Source organism: Monodelphis domestica, chromosome 8, assembly GCF_027887165.1.
Source record: "Monodelphis domestica isolate mMonDom1 chromosome 8, mMonDom1.pri, whole genome shotgun sequence".
In the NCBI taxonomy this organism is placed as follows: domain Eukaryota; kingdom Metazoa; phylum Chordata; class Mammalia; order Didelphimorphia; family Didelphidae; genus Monodelphis; species Monodelphis domestica.
Window position 1 is genome coordinate 160672541 of NC_077234.1, and position 16553 is coordinate 160689093.

Genomic DNA, 16553 nt, shown 5'->3' on the forward strand with positions numbered 1-16553 from the left:
GAATACTGCAGTCAGATAAGTGGACTATCTTTTCTGGGGCATGGATGGAGCTGAACCTCAGTTCAGTCATCCAATTACAAATATTCCTTATTGGATCCCTGCTGGGCAACCAAATTTTGGGGAAAGGCTTGTCCCTCAGGAGGGTCCGTGTTTACCTGCTCTGGGGCAACTTCGGCAGCAATCCAGTGAGAAGACATCCCCGCAGGCTATCATAAGTGGCTCATTTCTTGGACACCCCATTTTGTTTAAAATATAGCCTCTTTGCAGGGGCCATCTCTCTCCTTTGCCTCACTGGCAGCCATATTCCCTCTCACGCTTCAACTCCTCCATTCACTGCTACAAACCTTCTGTATCCCCTGTTTTTTTCAATCCCCCTTCTTTCCCTATTAATATTACAGCATTATGGAAGTTTGTTTGCATGATAATAAAAATAAAAGTAAAAAAAAAAGCCATCAGTGGGGTCTGGCAAGGGAGGTCCTAAAGTTGCACTGTCAGACCAGTAAGAGAGGACACAATTTATAATCCATTTATAAACAAGAGACAGGACTCACTCTCACTGGTTATAATGTTAATCAATATATTGATAATCTTATTCCCATCTCCACTCATCAGAATGAGTAACAAAAAGGCTTTAACTCTACCTCTGAAAGCATCCAAGTGATAACTGGGAGGCTAGTTTTTTTTGGAAATTATCTTCTCATTATATATACACAGTTACTGCCTGAGTTCAGGACCACTGCAAAATTCTCCTAATTTAGTCTCTCATGTAGACTTCTAATTGTACTCTCTGCCTTAAATTTCTTTCCTACTTCAATCTGTCCTCCACAGAATTTCCAAAGCAATCTTTCTTTGCCCAAAATCTGATGCCCTGTTCTACTCAGTAAAATCCAGTGGTTTCCTATTGCTGTTGGGATAAAATAGAAACTTCTGTTTGGCTTTTAAAGCCCTTTACTATTTGGTGCCAACCTACTCTACTAGCCTCATTACACATTATTCCCCTTCCTATTCTCTACAGTTTAGAGAAAATGAACTTCTTACTTTTTCTTAACAAGATGCTATTGCCCTTTTTCATGCCTTGGCATATAGTGTACCTGTGGCCTGAAAAGCACATCTACTTCCTCCTCTTTTTCTCTACTTCACAGAATCTTGCTTCCTTCAAAACTCTGGTCAAATGTTACCTATTACATGAATTCTTTCTTGATTTCTCTAGCTGCTATTGTTCAGCTTTAGTCCCTCCTAAAACTAGCTTGCATTTGGTATATTCTTCAATATGTATATGTTGTCTCCTCCAATAGAATATAAACTTCTCTAGAGAGGGAATGTTTCATTTTTGTCTTTGTATCCCCAATACCTAGCCCAATTCCTGGCACAAATTCAGGGTTTAATGAATACTTGGTGATTTATTACAGGGGGCAATAGCACAAGAGGGATAGGAAGTTCTTAAGAATGAATTTATGAAGACACAATAATAAATAGTTCTTATGAAGATGAAAAAGACTTGTTTATGGATCCCAATATGAGTATACAGTACTGTTCTAAATTTACATGTAGAAAAGAAAATGGGATTAATATGAACATTGTCATTGTCTTATAAAAACAATGTTAGGAAGTTAACAGTTGGAATGAAGTGGGGTTGGAATGGGCAACAAAAGATTGTGGGTCATTTTTTAATTGTTTTAGATATTTTGGGGGAAAGAGGACAATCCAGGTATATAACTGATGCTTAGGGACAATACAAAATATGATAGTCATTTCCTTGTTTTGCTTTTGTTTTCTTGGTCAAGGGAAATGATCTGTGCACTACAGAAGATAAAAACTGCTAATGGGAATTGCTAAGGGTCATCTTGCTGCTGCCCCTGATTCATTCTTCACTTGGTTCACATGAAGGAAGTTTTTGGCTACTGAAAGAACTGGAAGAGGTAACTATAGGCCACTGTTGCTTGTATTTGAAAGATAACTTAGAATAAGAAAGCTACAACTTTGGAAAAGTTCAAGTGCCATCTTAATTAAAAAAAAAAAAGGTTAGAGCATAGATTCTAAGAAATATAGGTGAGTGAACTTGACCTCAATTTTATTTTAATTCTAGAGCAGATCATTAAAGGGATAGTGAACCTCCAAAGAAATTGGGGCAGCTAGGGGGCAGTGTGACCCTGGGCAAATCACTTACCCTGTTTGCCTCAGTTTCCTCATTTGTAAAATGAATTGGAGAAGAAAATGGCAAACTACTTCATTATCTTTGCTAAGAAAGCCCTAAATTGGACCATGAAAAGTTGGAAATAACTGAACAAAAAAGAAATGGGCGATTGTAACAAGTAAGCATAGTTCCATCAAGAACATCTCATGTTAGAATAATGGTATTCCCCTTTTTGGCAGGGTTACCAAATTGGCAAATAAAAGAAATGCTGCAGATAGACTATAATTTGCCTAAATTTGAGAAAAAGCATTTCTTTTTTACAGAAATGATGGATGTATGCTAGATGAATGCACAATAGATTCAGATCTGCTTGAATAGATAAATTCAGAGTAATATTGATTGACTCAGTGTAAACTAGCTAAGTTTCTAATGGAGTATTCCAGTAATTGGGGTTTGGCCTTGCCCTGTTTAACATCAGATAAAGGCAAAAGTGGCACATTTTATCAAATTTATAGTTGACAGCTGTGAGGGAAAACAGGGAATTCCAGAGTCAAGTACCAAAATGGTCTCCATTTTACTTTGCTTAGAAAATAAGATTAACATTAATGGGATAAAATACAGTATTCCACTATGATCCTAAAAATTAACTTGACAAATACAATATAGCTGTAGTAATAAATATTAGACAGAAAGTTGTCTGGGAAAGTTCAGTTGGTTTAGTGGACTATGAGTAAGCTCAGTATATCAGTCTTGTGTGTTATGACAACCAAAAAGCTAATTTGATTTTGGGCTCCAGTGCCAGATGGCAATAATCCTTCTAGAAAGGAAAGCTGTTCTGTTATTCCACATTAGACATACAACAGTTATGTATGAGATGAGCATGCAGTGAAGGTCATTTTGAATAGTTTTAGTAACAGAAAATTGTTTTCTATGACACTTAGATATTTGTTTTGTAGTGAAGTTGAGTCAAAGCCTTGGGTGGCCAGTAATATGCATTGAGTAGAATTTTCCAAAGCATAGATGTACCATTCTTAAACCTTGCCTAGAATCTGCCAATAATGATTTATCCTGGTTTCCTTTAATTTGTCCCAATATTTTTAACATGCTAAACTTCAGTGGACAAGTACAAGTATTCAAATGCATAAATGAGAACAAAAACATTGAAATTTGATTCATTTATAAATGTTCATAAACGTCTATTATTTACTGACAGCTAAATCTAAAATAAGATGTTATTTTAATACTAAAGCTCCCAAATTGTCTGGCTAACTAAAACTAGCAAGTTCTTAATTCCAATATTCCAGTATTTTATAAACAAATTTCACCTTATCCAGACCTTCATTTCTTATACGTTTATTCCTAATAGCCTTTACCCAAGACTCTTAATAGAATTAAAACCTAAATTGTTCAGTTTAATTTGTCCTTCCTTACTTTTTCCAACTTCATTACATCTCCTTTTTTTAAAAACCCTAACCTTCAGTCTTAGAATCAACACTATATTTTGGTTCAAAAGCAGAAGAATGATAAGATCTAGGCCAGTGAAAGTGAACCTTTTGGAGATTGAGTGCCCAAACTGCAACCCTCAAGCTGTATGTGAGCCCCTCACCTTACCCCAGACAAGAGGAGGAAGTGCTCTCATTGGGCTGCTGGGCAAAGCAGTGATGTGAGAAATTATCTCAGTGACATGGAGGGGGAGGAACAGCCCTCTCCAGCACAGGTGCCCTAGGCAATAGATGTTAAATAACTAGCCCACTGTCACATAGCTAAGAAATGTTTGAGATTAGATTTGAACCCAGAACTTCCCAAATCTAGGCCTGGCTCTCAATCCACCGAGCCATCTAGATGACCCCATTACATCTTTTTAAAGGATTGAATTGCAGTATTATAAAAGGAGGATAAAGTAACATTTTCTGTTTTATTTCAGACCCCACATGAAGTCCATTTTTTTCCTTGATCTTTTGACTATTCCACCACATTGGGTTGATTCTTCATTATCTTATACTTGGCTCATGCTGAAGTTCATCTATCACTTCACTGTCCACTTATATAGCTGATGAAATCTGTTTAAATCAAACAAATGGATTCAGATATTCTCAAACAGAAGATTCTTTAACATTTTAATGATTTTAACTTTCTATTAACAATAAACTATAAACTAATGAGGCAGGATTCTCAGCTCCAACCTTGTAACCATGGATTTCTCTTGCTTACTCCTTTTTTTTTTTTAAGAGTGGGACTACTTGGAGCCGGTAAGATCAGAGTTCAGATTTAGCCTCAGTATGCTAGCTATATGATAACGGGAATGTTTGCCTCAGTTCCCTGTTGTTGCTAAGGATGAGATATTTATAAAGGAGTTAGCACAATGCCTGGCACAAAGTAAGTGCTATATAAATGCTATCAATTATTATAAGTATTATGACTGAGGAAAACACAACTCAGTCAACTGACTGGTTAAAAAACACACCTATCTTTTTTTGGAATAAGAACTGGATCTGTGATTTTATTTGCATTGGGCTCTACTCACTGAGAAAACTCCAAAATGTAGGCTGACACTTTCTTTGCAACTTAATCTTAGAGCTCAGGGTCATAAAACCAGTAAATCAATTCAACAAACACTTATTAAGCTAGTACTATTGTCAGGAACCAAGCTAAGTATTTTGCTTGCCGTATGCTAAGCAGTATGTGCTAGAAGCGGGACTTGAACACATACATATAAGAAATAGCAGAGTACAAGATATCAGATAACATAGGTCTGTAAATCGCAGTCCCTCTTGTTACTCAGATCAACTAGACGCTTACATTGGTTCCCAGTTTCCATTTCCTAGTCCCCTCCCCTTTACTTTTTTTTCCCTTTTTCAGTTGCCGTGGTTACTAAGGATGCAAGGATTTTCTGGGGGGAGGGCAGGGTGGTTTAATTCTACCACTCAACCTTTTGGCCTTTTCCTCAAGGGCATCTATCTAATACAGTCATTTCCTGGGAGCTTCGGTCAGCCTAGAGTAGGCTCCCCCTCAAGGACTTCTTGCATTTGTTTTCAAGTCATGCTGATCCTTCTCAGTTTCTCTCCAATTTCAATCAGATCCTGTGGCTTTGCAGGAGTTATCTTCCTCTCCCACAATAAAGTGCTCCAATATCTGGTTACTCCTCGGTTCCGCAGCTGCATCTAAGGATACTGACCTGTCCTTTTCCCGCCCGCAAATAAGGCCCGCTCATACTGGGGCTGAGTCTCAGTCCCTCAAGTGCCCTTATCGGAGACAGTGGGGGCGGGCCTGGAAGATCTCAAAGGCCCCTTTCAGTTCCAAGTCTGTGGAACCGAAGCTCGACCTAGAGGATCCTTAGTTCGGCCTTTCAAGTCACCTCTTCCTGACCATCACCGGAAAAGCGAGACCTAGGGGGAGGCCACTTCCCGTTAGCAAAACGAGCCCAGAGTTGGAGCTTCCCAGAGCGCCCTAAGCGCATGCGCATATGGCTCTGTCACCTCCTCCTAGCAAGTCGCGGCACAAATTTACCCTCTAGGGCACTCCGCGGGCTCTTTCTTCTCTCTTCCTCAGCCCCTCCCTCCATTCCACCCCCTGCCGAGCTTGCTTAAGGGTTCTCTGACAGCTCGAGGCAGGCAGACGCCTCAGCGTCTCGTGCTTCCACGTTATCCTATCAGGACGGGGGCGGGGTTAAGGCCTCGGCGGCCAATTATCGCCAACCACGACCCAGGCGAGCCTGCTTAGAGGGCGCCCTGGAAGCAGGCGATTGGGCGCCGGCGGCGGACCGGGGCGTAGCGGCGTCTGAGGCCCCGCCCCCTACTCCCGTCACCAGCCGTGGCCCGAGCGGCTCCAGCGGCCGCGGGAGCTGGTCAGTTCCCGCACTCTTTTCGTCGTCCTCCTCCTCCTCCCTAGCGCCCTCGGCCATGGTGTCTCCTAGTTCCGTGACCAACCGGCTGGGCTCGGTGTTCCCCTTCCTGCTTGTCCTGATAGATCTGCAGTACGAAGGTGAGGGAGACCCTCCCGGCCTGGGGCGGCGGCAAGCAGGGCCTGGCCCTGGAAAGGCTCTTCCCACCCAACCTCACCACCCTGGTTTCGGGAGGCGCGGGCTGACTGAGCGGGGCTGGCTGTGATGGGGGAAATCTGCGGCTGGCGTTGGGGTGTATTAGGGGGCCGGTCCCAGGATGGGTTATGGCTGAGTTTTCGGTCGAGCTCGATGTTTACCATCCTCGTTCTACTCCTACGCCTCTCCACTCTTTGACCACCTCTTTTGGCTCCCGGGACAGGAACTCCAGATGTGGCCTGGGACTGTGGGTGGCAACTTTTGAGAGCGCCCTTGTCTTTCTTGCTTCCTTAACCCTAGTAGCGAGTAAATATTAGCTGTCCTCCTCCCCATGACTAAGAAGGTGGTCTTGAGCTGTCTCCCTACCCAAGAGGGAAGGGAACTCTGAGCCTCCCCTTCCCCAAGTAGGAAGGGAATTCTTCAGCCACTTCCTCCACATGCTAGAGGAGAAATCTGAGATGCCCCCTTCCCTTAACGGGTAAGGAAAGTGAAAGAAGCCCGTGAGGGAGACTTGAGGAAGGTGGGTTGACCCTGCTTCTCTTTGAGGTTTCACGTGGGGGTGGGGGCGGAGTGAAAGGATCTGTACTTGTCAGAGTGTTTATGTTGATTGGCGGAAATGTATTTTTCTGCCATAAGTTTTAAGGCTATTGTCATGTTAGGGTTTGTGGGAAGAGAGAGCTAAAGGGCTTAGAGCAAGCTCTCCTTCACTTCTATAGCAGGATTTTTTTTTTTATTTTTAAAGCTGAAGCAGAACTTTGATCTGGGAAACTTGGGAAGGAGGGACTTTTTTTTTTTAATACGATCCTTTGAATAGTTATCAGCTAGGTTGTGACCATGGAAACCAGTTTTGGCCTGAAAGGGAGGCCTGAAAAGGGCACAAAAGTATTACTTTATAAACTAGAACTAGTAGAATTTCGTTTGGGTCAATGTGAATGTTTTACCTTTTTTTGCTATTTGAGAACCTTAACTTCGAATAGCAAAGATATTGGAGTTTATCAGATGTGTGCTTCCAGGTGAAAGCTTAAATTTATGGAAGGAAAAGCAATAACTTTTAGAAAAGTAATCGACATTATTTTTATAAGAGGGGGTTCAAAAAACTTTAAAAAAACTCTGTACTTCCTTTAACAGAAAAAGGGTCTGGACATAAAGAAGTAGGAGCAGTGTTAATAATACAAAATCCACCTTAATTTGAAATTTAGAAGAATATTGAAGGAACCACATTTTAGGGAGAATGGAAGGGCTGTGTGTTAAATAAAGTACCAACTAGTTTGCCACCACAAATTTATCATGACACCACTTGGAAACTTTAAAGTACTATGTAAATATTTTTGGCAATAATAATAATTTCATGGGATTATAGATGGTAGTGTTCAATTTTGTAATGGCCTACCTCCTTCTAGTAGTATAGTTATCAATACGTTTTGATTGAGAGTGACCAAGCCTTAAGAGGAAATCCTGGAGGAATATTTCTAGAAGAATTCAGTAGAGGAATATGCTTTGTTTCTTTTTTTTGCAGTTCTTGTAGGAAAAATTTTATGGAAAAAAATATGGTGGGATTTGGGAACTACAGTAAATGCAAATCTGTTTAACTTTTAATTTTTTAGAGGCTTTTGAAAAGTCTGGTGGTGGCTTTCAAATTATGTGCCAGCTTTTTATTTTTTATTTTTAAAAATCTTTACCTTCTGTCTTAGAATTGATATTAAGGTACTTAGAATTCTAAGTAGGACTAAGCAATTGGGATTAAGTGACTTGCTCAGGGTCACCCAGCTAGGAAGTGTCTGAGGTCAAATTTGAACCCAGATCCTCCCTCTAATAGGCCTGGCACTCTATCCTTTGTGTTACCTAATTATCCTTTATGCTAACTTTTAAAAGACTTACTCTTCAAAATCATTAGGAAGTTTAAAAGCAGCTGAATTGTTATCAACATGTCTATTGCTTCCCTGTTAGAGGTAGATCCCTGTTTTTTGACTAAGTAGCTGAGTTGGTTGCTGCCCTAGAGAGATTTATAAATGAAGACCAGGAATATTCTGGGGAATATTTTTATAAAGCCTATTTTTTTGTCTTAAAATTTAAAATAAAAAAATTTTAAACATTTTAAAAAATTTGAATTAGATATTCTCTCTCTCCCTCCCATTCTCCCCACCCATTGAGAAATCAAGAAATATAAGTTAATCCGAGAAGCCAAGTTTTTCATAGTTGATTATCATTACAACATTGCTATTACTGTGCACAGTGATTTCCCAGTTCTTCTCACTTTACTTTTTATTGGTTGGTATAGATCCTGCCATGTTTTTCTACCACTCCTTCCCCCCCCCCCCCCCCATTTTCCACAGTACTGTAAGACTCCATAACAATCATATGCCACAGTTTGTTTAGCCATTCTGCAATTGATAATTGTTCCCTCAATTTTGAGTTTTTTGCCTCTGCCAAAAGAGCTGCCATAAATATATTTAAACATATATATCCTTTTCCTCATTCTTTGATCTCTACACTGTATAGTGTGGATTAGTCAGACCGTAAGGATAATTTTAGGTCTGCGACCTAATCTAAATTAATTTGGTCACCAGAGAAAATCCCAAATAAAATACCCAAGTCAGTTTGGAAATTTGGACCTCTGCCACGAGGTCTTTGAAGAAGATTAGAAGCTTTCCTAAGAGGATAGTGTTTGGAAGGTAAAGGAGAAAAGAATCAGCCTAAACTCCAAGAGAGCTCAGTGAAGATGCATCACCTGAACTAGGCTACTAAGCTTCTCCCAGTATAGTATCAAGGAAAACTCACCGCTAACCCTGGACAATGGCTGCCATCACACCAAGATGCATGCCGAAACTCTCAGCAAGCTGCCACCTCTCTGTGAAAAGAGGCCGGTAAAGTTCATGATAGACCTAGTAGTGGTATTACTTGGTTCAAAGAGTATGTGGTTTATAATTTTCCCCTCATTTACATGTAAAACAATTTTTAATTTTTTTTAAATTTGTATTTCAAATTATTTCCCTAACTTCTTCAGTCCTTCCCACCTCTTGTCTCCCTTTCTGAGATGGTAAGCAATCTGATACAAATTTTACATGGGTATATACAGTTTTATAGCCTTTTGAGTCTAGTTTTAAATTGTTCTCCAGAATGGTTGAACAAGTTCACTACTTCTTCATTCTTTCTAGTGTTTGTCATTTCTGATAGGTGTGAGGTTGCATAATCAATAGTGATTTAGATAATTTTTTTCTTGACTGTAGATAGTTTCGTTGTCTTTTTATATCTTTTGACTATCAATTGGGAAATGGCATTTATTTTTATAAATTTGACTCAGTTCTATACTCATTAAATATTTGAGAAATGAGGCTTTCATCAGAGGCTGTAAAATTTTTTGATATTATTTCATTATATATGGTACCTTTAATAAAATGTAATTTCTATGATTATCTCTTTTAATTAGATCTATTTTTTCTTTTGCTTTGTATGAAATCATGATTGATTGATAATCATGCCTTTTTTTTTAGGTCAGATGAAGCATGTTAGATTCTGTTTCAGTCTTTGTTTTAACTCTTGTATGTGTGTTTCTGTTTCAAGGGTGTCTTTTACAGGCAACATATTGTTAGATTCTGGATTTCTAATCCATTTTGCTATCTGCTTCCATTTTATGGGTTAGGTAAACACATTCACAGTTCTGATTACTAACTGTGTGCATTTCTCACATCTCATTTTCTTTTGTTTCTTCTCTCTTTTTATCCTGTCCCTCCTCAAAAATCTTATTTTGATTCTAACTACTGCCTCCATAATCTGCCCTCACTTATAAGCCCCCCAGCCTCCTTTTATCCCCTTCACCTTCTATTTCCACATTGAGTAAGTTACATTTCTGCCTACAATTGAGTGTGTGTATATATAATTTCCTCTGAACCAATTCTTCTAAGTGAGGTTTAAGCATTGCCCTGCCCCCTCCCCACCCCCCCTCCATTTTCCTTTAGCTTTAAAAGCTCTTCTTTGTGCATCCTTTTAGTTTTTTTTTATCTTTCCCCATTCTGTTTCCTCCTTCCAGTGCATATCTTTTTCTTACCTCAGTAAGATTTAAATTCATATTGAATACTCCAAGAATTATATTTTATAGAGTATTAATAATCACTTGAAGTAGAAGGAATAAAAAGAAAATAGAAATTAAAAAAAAACTACCTAATTATCTAAAAAAATTAAAATCACATGAGTTAGTTTCTCCTGCCTCTCCCCTCACCTCCACAGCTGGCTATCACAGAAAGAGAGAGTGAGAGGCGGGGCTACGTCAAATTTATATCCTCCCTACTTTAGCACCTAAGGTGAGAAGGAACATGGGATGCTAGGAATTGAAGTTCTAGGGTACAGAAATTAATTAATTAAACTTAATTCATTTTTTTGGGAAGACCATTCCAACATAATCAATTCACATCCATGCCCTCTATGTATGCAAACTCTTTTAAACTATTCTAATAATGATAAAGTTCTTAGGCGTTACATGTATTATCTTTCCATATAGGAATATAAACAGTTTAACTTTGTTGAGACTGTTATGATTACTCTTTCATGTTTACCTTTTCATGTTTCTCTTGAGTCTTTTGTTTGAATATCAGATTTTTTATTCAGCTCTGGTTCTTTCATTAGGAATGCTTTAAAATCCTCTGTTTCATTAAATATCTATTTTTCCTTTGAAGAATTATGCTTAATTTTACTAGGAAAGTTATTCTTGATTGTAATCTCAGCTCCTTTGCCTTCTGGAATTTCATATTCAAAGGCCTGTGCTTCTTTAATATGGAAGTTGCTAAGTCTTATATGATCCTGACAATATTTGAACTGTTTCTTTCTGGTTGCTTTAAGTATATTTTTCTCTTGACCTGGGAGTTCTAGAATTTGGCCATGATATTCCTGGGAATTTGAATTTTGGTATCTCTTTCAGGAAGTGATTGGTGGAGTAATTCAATGTTTATGTTGGCCTTTTCATCTAAGATATAGGATTAGTTTTCCTTTATAAATATGTCTGGGCTCATTGATCATCCTTTTAGGTAATCCAGCATTTCTTAAATTGTTTCTTATTCTATTTTCTAGGTCAGTTATTTTTCCTAGGAGACATTTCATATTTTCTTGTTTCTTGATTTCTCATGAAGTCATTAGCTTCTATTTGCTCAACTCTAATTTTTAAATATTTATTTTCTTCAGTGAAATTTTGTACCCTTTTTTCCATTTTTTTAAAGGAATTATTTTCTTTAAAAAACAAAACAAAACAAAAAGCTCTTACCTTCCATCTTAGAATTAATACTATGTATTGGTTCCAATGCAGAAGAACATGAAGATTAGGCAGTGGTGGGAGTTAAGTCACTTGCCCAGGATCACATAACTAGGAAGTGCCTGAGATCAGATTTGAACCCAGACCTCTTGTCTCCTGGCCTAGCTCTCAATCTACTGAGCCACCTAGCTGTTCCCTAGGAAATTCTTTTCTTCGTTGAATTTTTGTTCCTCCATTTTTATTTGGTCTATTCTGCTTTTTAGGAAGATTGTTTCTTCAATGAATTTTCATACTTCTTTTAGCATTAGATCTATTCTATTTTTTAAAGTGTTATTTTCTAGAGTTCTTCTTCGTGCCTCTTTTGCCAAACTGTTAATTCTCTTTTCATAATTTTCTTGCATCATTCATTTCTTTTCCCATCTTTTCCTTTACTACTCTTAACACTTTCGGTAACTATTCTAGGAATTCTTTTTGAGCTTGGGTCCAATGAACATTTTTCTTTAAGACTTTGATGTAGCTGTTTTCACATGTTTGTCTTATTCTGAGTTTGTCTTGGTCTTCTCTGCCACTATAGTAGCTTTTTAATGGTCATTTTTTTTTGTTTGTTTGCTCATTTTTCCAGCTTATTTCTTTACTTTGAACTTTAATTGGGCTCTGCTCACATTGGGGTGAAAACATAGTGCCAGGCTTCAGGTTTTTTTATACTGCTATTTTCAAAGATAGTTCTGAGCCTCTGCAAGTTTTTGGTGATTCCCAGGTGGTATGATCCTGGAAGACATATAATCACTGCTCTCCTGGTTTGCATTGTGGTCCTTAACCAGGAGAAGGCCTCGTCCCTTGCAGCCACAAGTGCTTGTGGTCTCTTTACCTTGGAACAATGACCAGGATCTGTGAATCTTGGTCATTGTTCCAAGGTAAAGCACTTAATCAATATTGATTGATTAATTATTAACTGAGAAAATGGAATTCATCTGACACAAGATCTTTTAATTCTCCTCTTTTATTTCACAAAACTTCTCAGCATCATTACTCATTCTTCCTTCTAGCCACAGAAAAGGCAGCTCTAGGGGGCAGCTGGGTAGCTCAATGGATTGAGAGCCAATCCTAGAGATGGGAGGTCCTAGGTTCAAATCTGGCCTCAGACACTTCCCAGCTGTGTGACCCTGGGCAAGTCACTTGACCTCCATTGCCTAGCCCTTACCACTCTTCTGCCTTGTAGTCAATACATAGTATTGACTCCAAGATGGAAGGTAAGGGTTTAAAAAAAAAAAGGCAGCTCTACTCGTAATTAAATCTAATCATTCTACTTTTGTCTTTTATTCCATTTTCTTCTGCATCCTAGGACCTTGACCCAGGAGTTATCTCTCTCATGCATCTTCAGTGCTTCTCTTTAGGCTACTTTCTATCTGCTTACAGATGTTAGGCTTTGCCATTCTTTTAAACATTATTTTATTTTCAGGGTCATCTGTCTCTCCCCAGCATAAACAGAGAAAGCAAGAAAAATAAGACCCTTGCTATAAACTGGTATAGTTAAGCAAAATAAATTCTTGCATCGGCAGTGTCCAAATCAGCTTCCCCAAAACAAACAAACCCATTTTTCAAGCTATATGTAGAGTCCATTGCTCTTCTACCAGGAGATATTTACCATATTTCATTATAAGTCCTCTGGAGTTGTTGGTTATTGTGCTGATTGGAGTGCTCTTATCCTTCAACATTCTTGTCTTCACAGTATAGGTTATTCTCTATAATTTGTTCTGCTTATTTCACCTCACACAAATCTCAGGTTTCCCTTTATCATTTTTTTATGGCACAATAGTTTTCCCTCACATTCATATACTATAACTTGTTCAGCTCTTCCCCAATTAATGGTATTCAACTCCCTACCTCTTTTCCCACTCTGTTTTAAATTCTTTACCACCATGAAAAGAGTTGATATAATTTTTTTCAGTATATTTATCCTTTTCCTCTATATTTAATTTCTATGGGGTACGCTTTGAGATATGAGCCAGCTGTCTCTCAGAGGGGAGGGTCCTTCTGTCTTAAGTGTGACGATTTGGTTGAATAATAAATGAGAGGCACTGCATGCTCAATCCCATGTCATGCATCACACAGTGCTCTGCCATGGCACAGGGGTTGGTTCATTTTATAGGTTCAGTGAGTACATACTTTCATGGCACACATTTTCAACATACATGTTTCCATAGAACCTAACAACAGAAGCGAAGCCTAAGGAGATAGTCAATGAAACATTGTTGCTATGACAGAAATAGATGAATGACATAAACAGGGTGATCTGGAAGTTAGTTCTTCCTGACCTATGGGATGACCAGTTAGGAGAATCATTGTTACTTTTGGTCAGCTTTCACAATCAATCACAATTACTTTGGAGATGGGTAACAAAACATTTTGTAGCTAGGTATAGTGTTAGAGGGTAATTTAATGACAGACCAGATTTGGGATTTTCCTTAATTTACAAGTTCTGTTCTTCTTGTGCTTGATTCAGGCACCAGCAAGGTTGCTTGGTTGTTATGTAACAGATCAGTGTGTCCTGAGTTTTAAGGTGATTGATGTTCTTGGCTTGCCTGGTTTGTGATGGGAATGAATGTAACTCTGTGGAGAGGGAAAGGAGGGGAGTGATGGGTAATAATCTTTAGGTTTTAATTCTGTGAATGTAATCTTTTAGGGTGATAATCTGGTGGGATATATGTATGTAAACCCTATAAGTATTTGCTCTCATATTATTTTTCCTGTATTGAGGAGAGAACAATAATCATAACAATTCCATTAGAGAGAGAAGTCACACAGAGGGGGGTTCCGTGGGTGTCTTATTTTTCCAGAAAGTCGCTTTGCATCTCTGAAACTCACGCATGACCATGTCAGACAGCAGGGGCTTGATGGCTTCCCACAAATATAGACCTAGTCTATGGGGTATAGACCTATAAATGGTGGTTATGTCTCATTATAGGCTATATAGGGAAGAGGTAAACTACCTTGGATAATGTGGGATATTGGGCAGGTAGGTAACAATGTACTCATATGCCTTGGATCAGGAGGACTTGAGTTCAGATTTGGCCTTAGACACCAGCTGTGTGACCGTGGACAAGTCATTTAACCCTGTTTGCTCATTTGTAAAATGAAGTGGAAAGGGAAATGGCAGATTGCTCCAATATCTTTGCCAAGAAAAGTCCTGGTGTGTCATGGAGAGCTAAGACATGACTGAAAAACAGGGATATTATTGGGGATAAGAAGATGAGGAGTAGGGTTGATGGTGCTGGGCATGATGATGAAAGATGTACTGGACCTAGAGGGGAATGGTAGAGAATTTCCTTGCTTTTCTTCTCTATTTCATTTCCCTTTGGCTGGGTCTGACAGCCTGCATGAGAGGTTTGCTTAATTGCTCCAATCAAAATTCTACCTTTAGAAAGGTCAGGTTGATTTATTTATCAATAATACTACTTGGTAGCTGTGTTATTTTTAAGCTTCCTCTTAAGTCTTTAGTGTTCCTTTGTAGTCTGGCTACATCTTTCAGAGTGGAGTACATTAACATTTTTAAAAATATCTTATTCTTTCTGAATTACAAATAGAATGCTTCTTCTTAGTTGCAGGCTACTTTCTCTGGTGGCTTGGAAACTCTCACATTGATCTTTCTTGAATTTTTCCCATGAGAAGTCTTGGAATGTGATTTGGGAAAATTTTTCTTCTATATTAGTTTTATGATTTTTGTCCTCAAAGCATCTGTTTTTTATAACCTTTTACAAAATTGCAATTAAGGCTAAATATATATATATATTTTTGTTTTAGGTGCAGAATGTGGAATAAATGGAGATGTCGAAAAACATCTTGAAATGGGCAAGAAATTATTGGCAGCTGGACAACTAGCAGATGCCTTATCTCAGTTTCATGCTGCAGTAGGTTTGTATCTGAAAGCAGTCAAGACTAATATTGCAGCTCTAATAGGAGATGACTTCTCAGCTACCTAATACAACTGATTACATGAAGTTGTAGACTTTATTTCAAAGTTCAGAATAGTTTTCGTTAACAACATAGTACTTATATGTCTTTGATGTGTTAATCTGTTTTAAATGTTTGATTAGATTCAAATTAATGTAATTGATAAAAATAGGTTAATGAATTAAAAAGCATTTATTCAATTATATGTGCCAAATAGAGTTGTTTTCTAGGTATACAAATAGAAAAAAGGCAAAATAGTACCTATTCTTAGGGAGCTCACTTTGAATCTCGGGAGATGACATGTAAATGAAAGCTCAGCTGTAGGATAGATGGGAAGGCTGGGAAATTCTTAGAGTTCTACTGGTAGGAAGATATCAAAAGAAGTGCGAAAGGTTCTGGAAGGGTAGAGGAGGCAGATCAGAAGGTAAGACCTGCAAGACCTTATGATGTAGTGCCAGAGTAGATGATTAGACCTACTACTACTTCTCCATCTGACTAGAAAGAATAGAGTTGGAGACTATGTCCTACAAGCCATGTGAGCAACTCATTTAACCCACATAAGTGTTTGGCAGTCTGGGAATAGGACTAAGGGGATAGGAAGGGAACCTTCAGTGGTGAGAGTGGTGTCATTCTAGCTCTAGATGGGCTCTCTGGAGCCCAGCTGTTTTCTTTTAAAACAGTTTCATATGGATAAACTTTATTTTCATATAATCTTAATTTCCAAATATGGCCTATCCCCTTTCCTACTCAGTGAACCCTAACTTGTAACAAAAAAAAAAAAGAGGGGGAAAATGCAGTTCAGCAAAACTGACCAACATATCACCTATCTGACGTATATTTTTCTTTCCACACTCATAGTCTTTCCCTCTGCAAAGAAGGGCAGAGGATGCATTTTTGTCATCTCTGAGGTCAAGATTGATCATATTGCATTCGGTTTTCGTTTTTGTTATTCTTTCTATTTACACTAGGTTTACTACAAGAGTAAAAACAAGTGCTTTATATAGAAATGCCTCAAGTTACCTGGCGTCTTTAAAGAATGACATTTTGCTTTTGAACATTTATCCCTTTCTAGAAATCTGTCCCTTAACAGCATCTCTTTTATTTTTTTGTGGATATCATTCTTTGATCTACTAATCTATTCCTTTTCATTTTAGAATTTATTAAAAAAACAATCTCTTCTTGGTAACTCAGGG

General features: G+C 38.3%; 1 protein-coding gene and 1 long non-coding RNA gene across 2 annotated transcripts in view; one reads left to right on the forward strand and one right to left on the reverse strand.

Annotated features, from left to right (window-relative positions):
• Window positions 1-1482: 1482 nt before the first annotated feature.
• LOC103103127 (uncharacterized) lies at window positions 1483-5849 on the reverse strand. Its single transcript, XR_008914064.1, has 2 exons — window positions 5310-5849; window positions 1483-4194 (listed from the first exon to the last, which is right to left on the reverse strand). It is a non-coding gene; the product is annotated as an uncharacterized LOC103103127 (long non-coding RNA).
• Window positions 5850-5914: 65 nt separating this feature from the next.
• DNAJC3 (DnaJ heat shock protein family (Hsp40) member C3) overlaps window positions 5915-16553 on the forward strand; it is a 99495-nt gene continuing 88856 nt past the window's right edge. Inside the window, exons 1-2 of the mRNA XM_001366295.4 lie at window positions 5915-6115; window positions 15211-15321. Of these exons, the coding sequence (XP_001366332.1) occupies window positions 6034-6115; window positions 15211-15321 (193 nt within the window). The 5' untranslated portion in view covers window positions 5915-6033. The remainder of the gene's footprint in view (window positions 6116-15210; window positions 15322-16553) is intronic.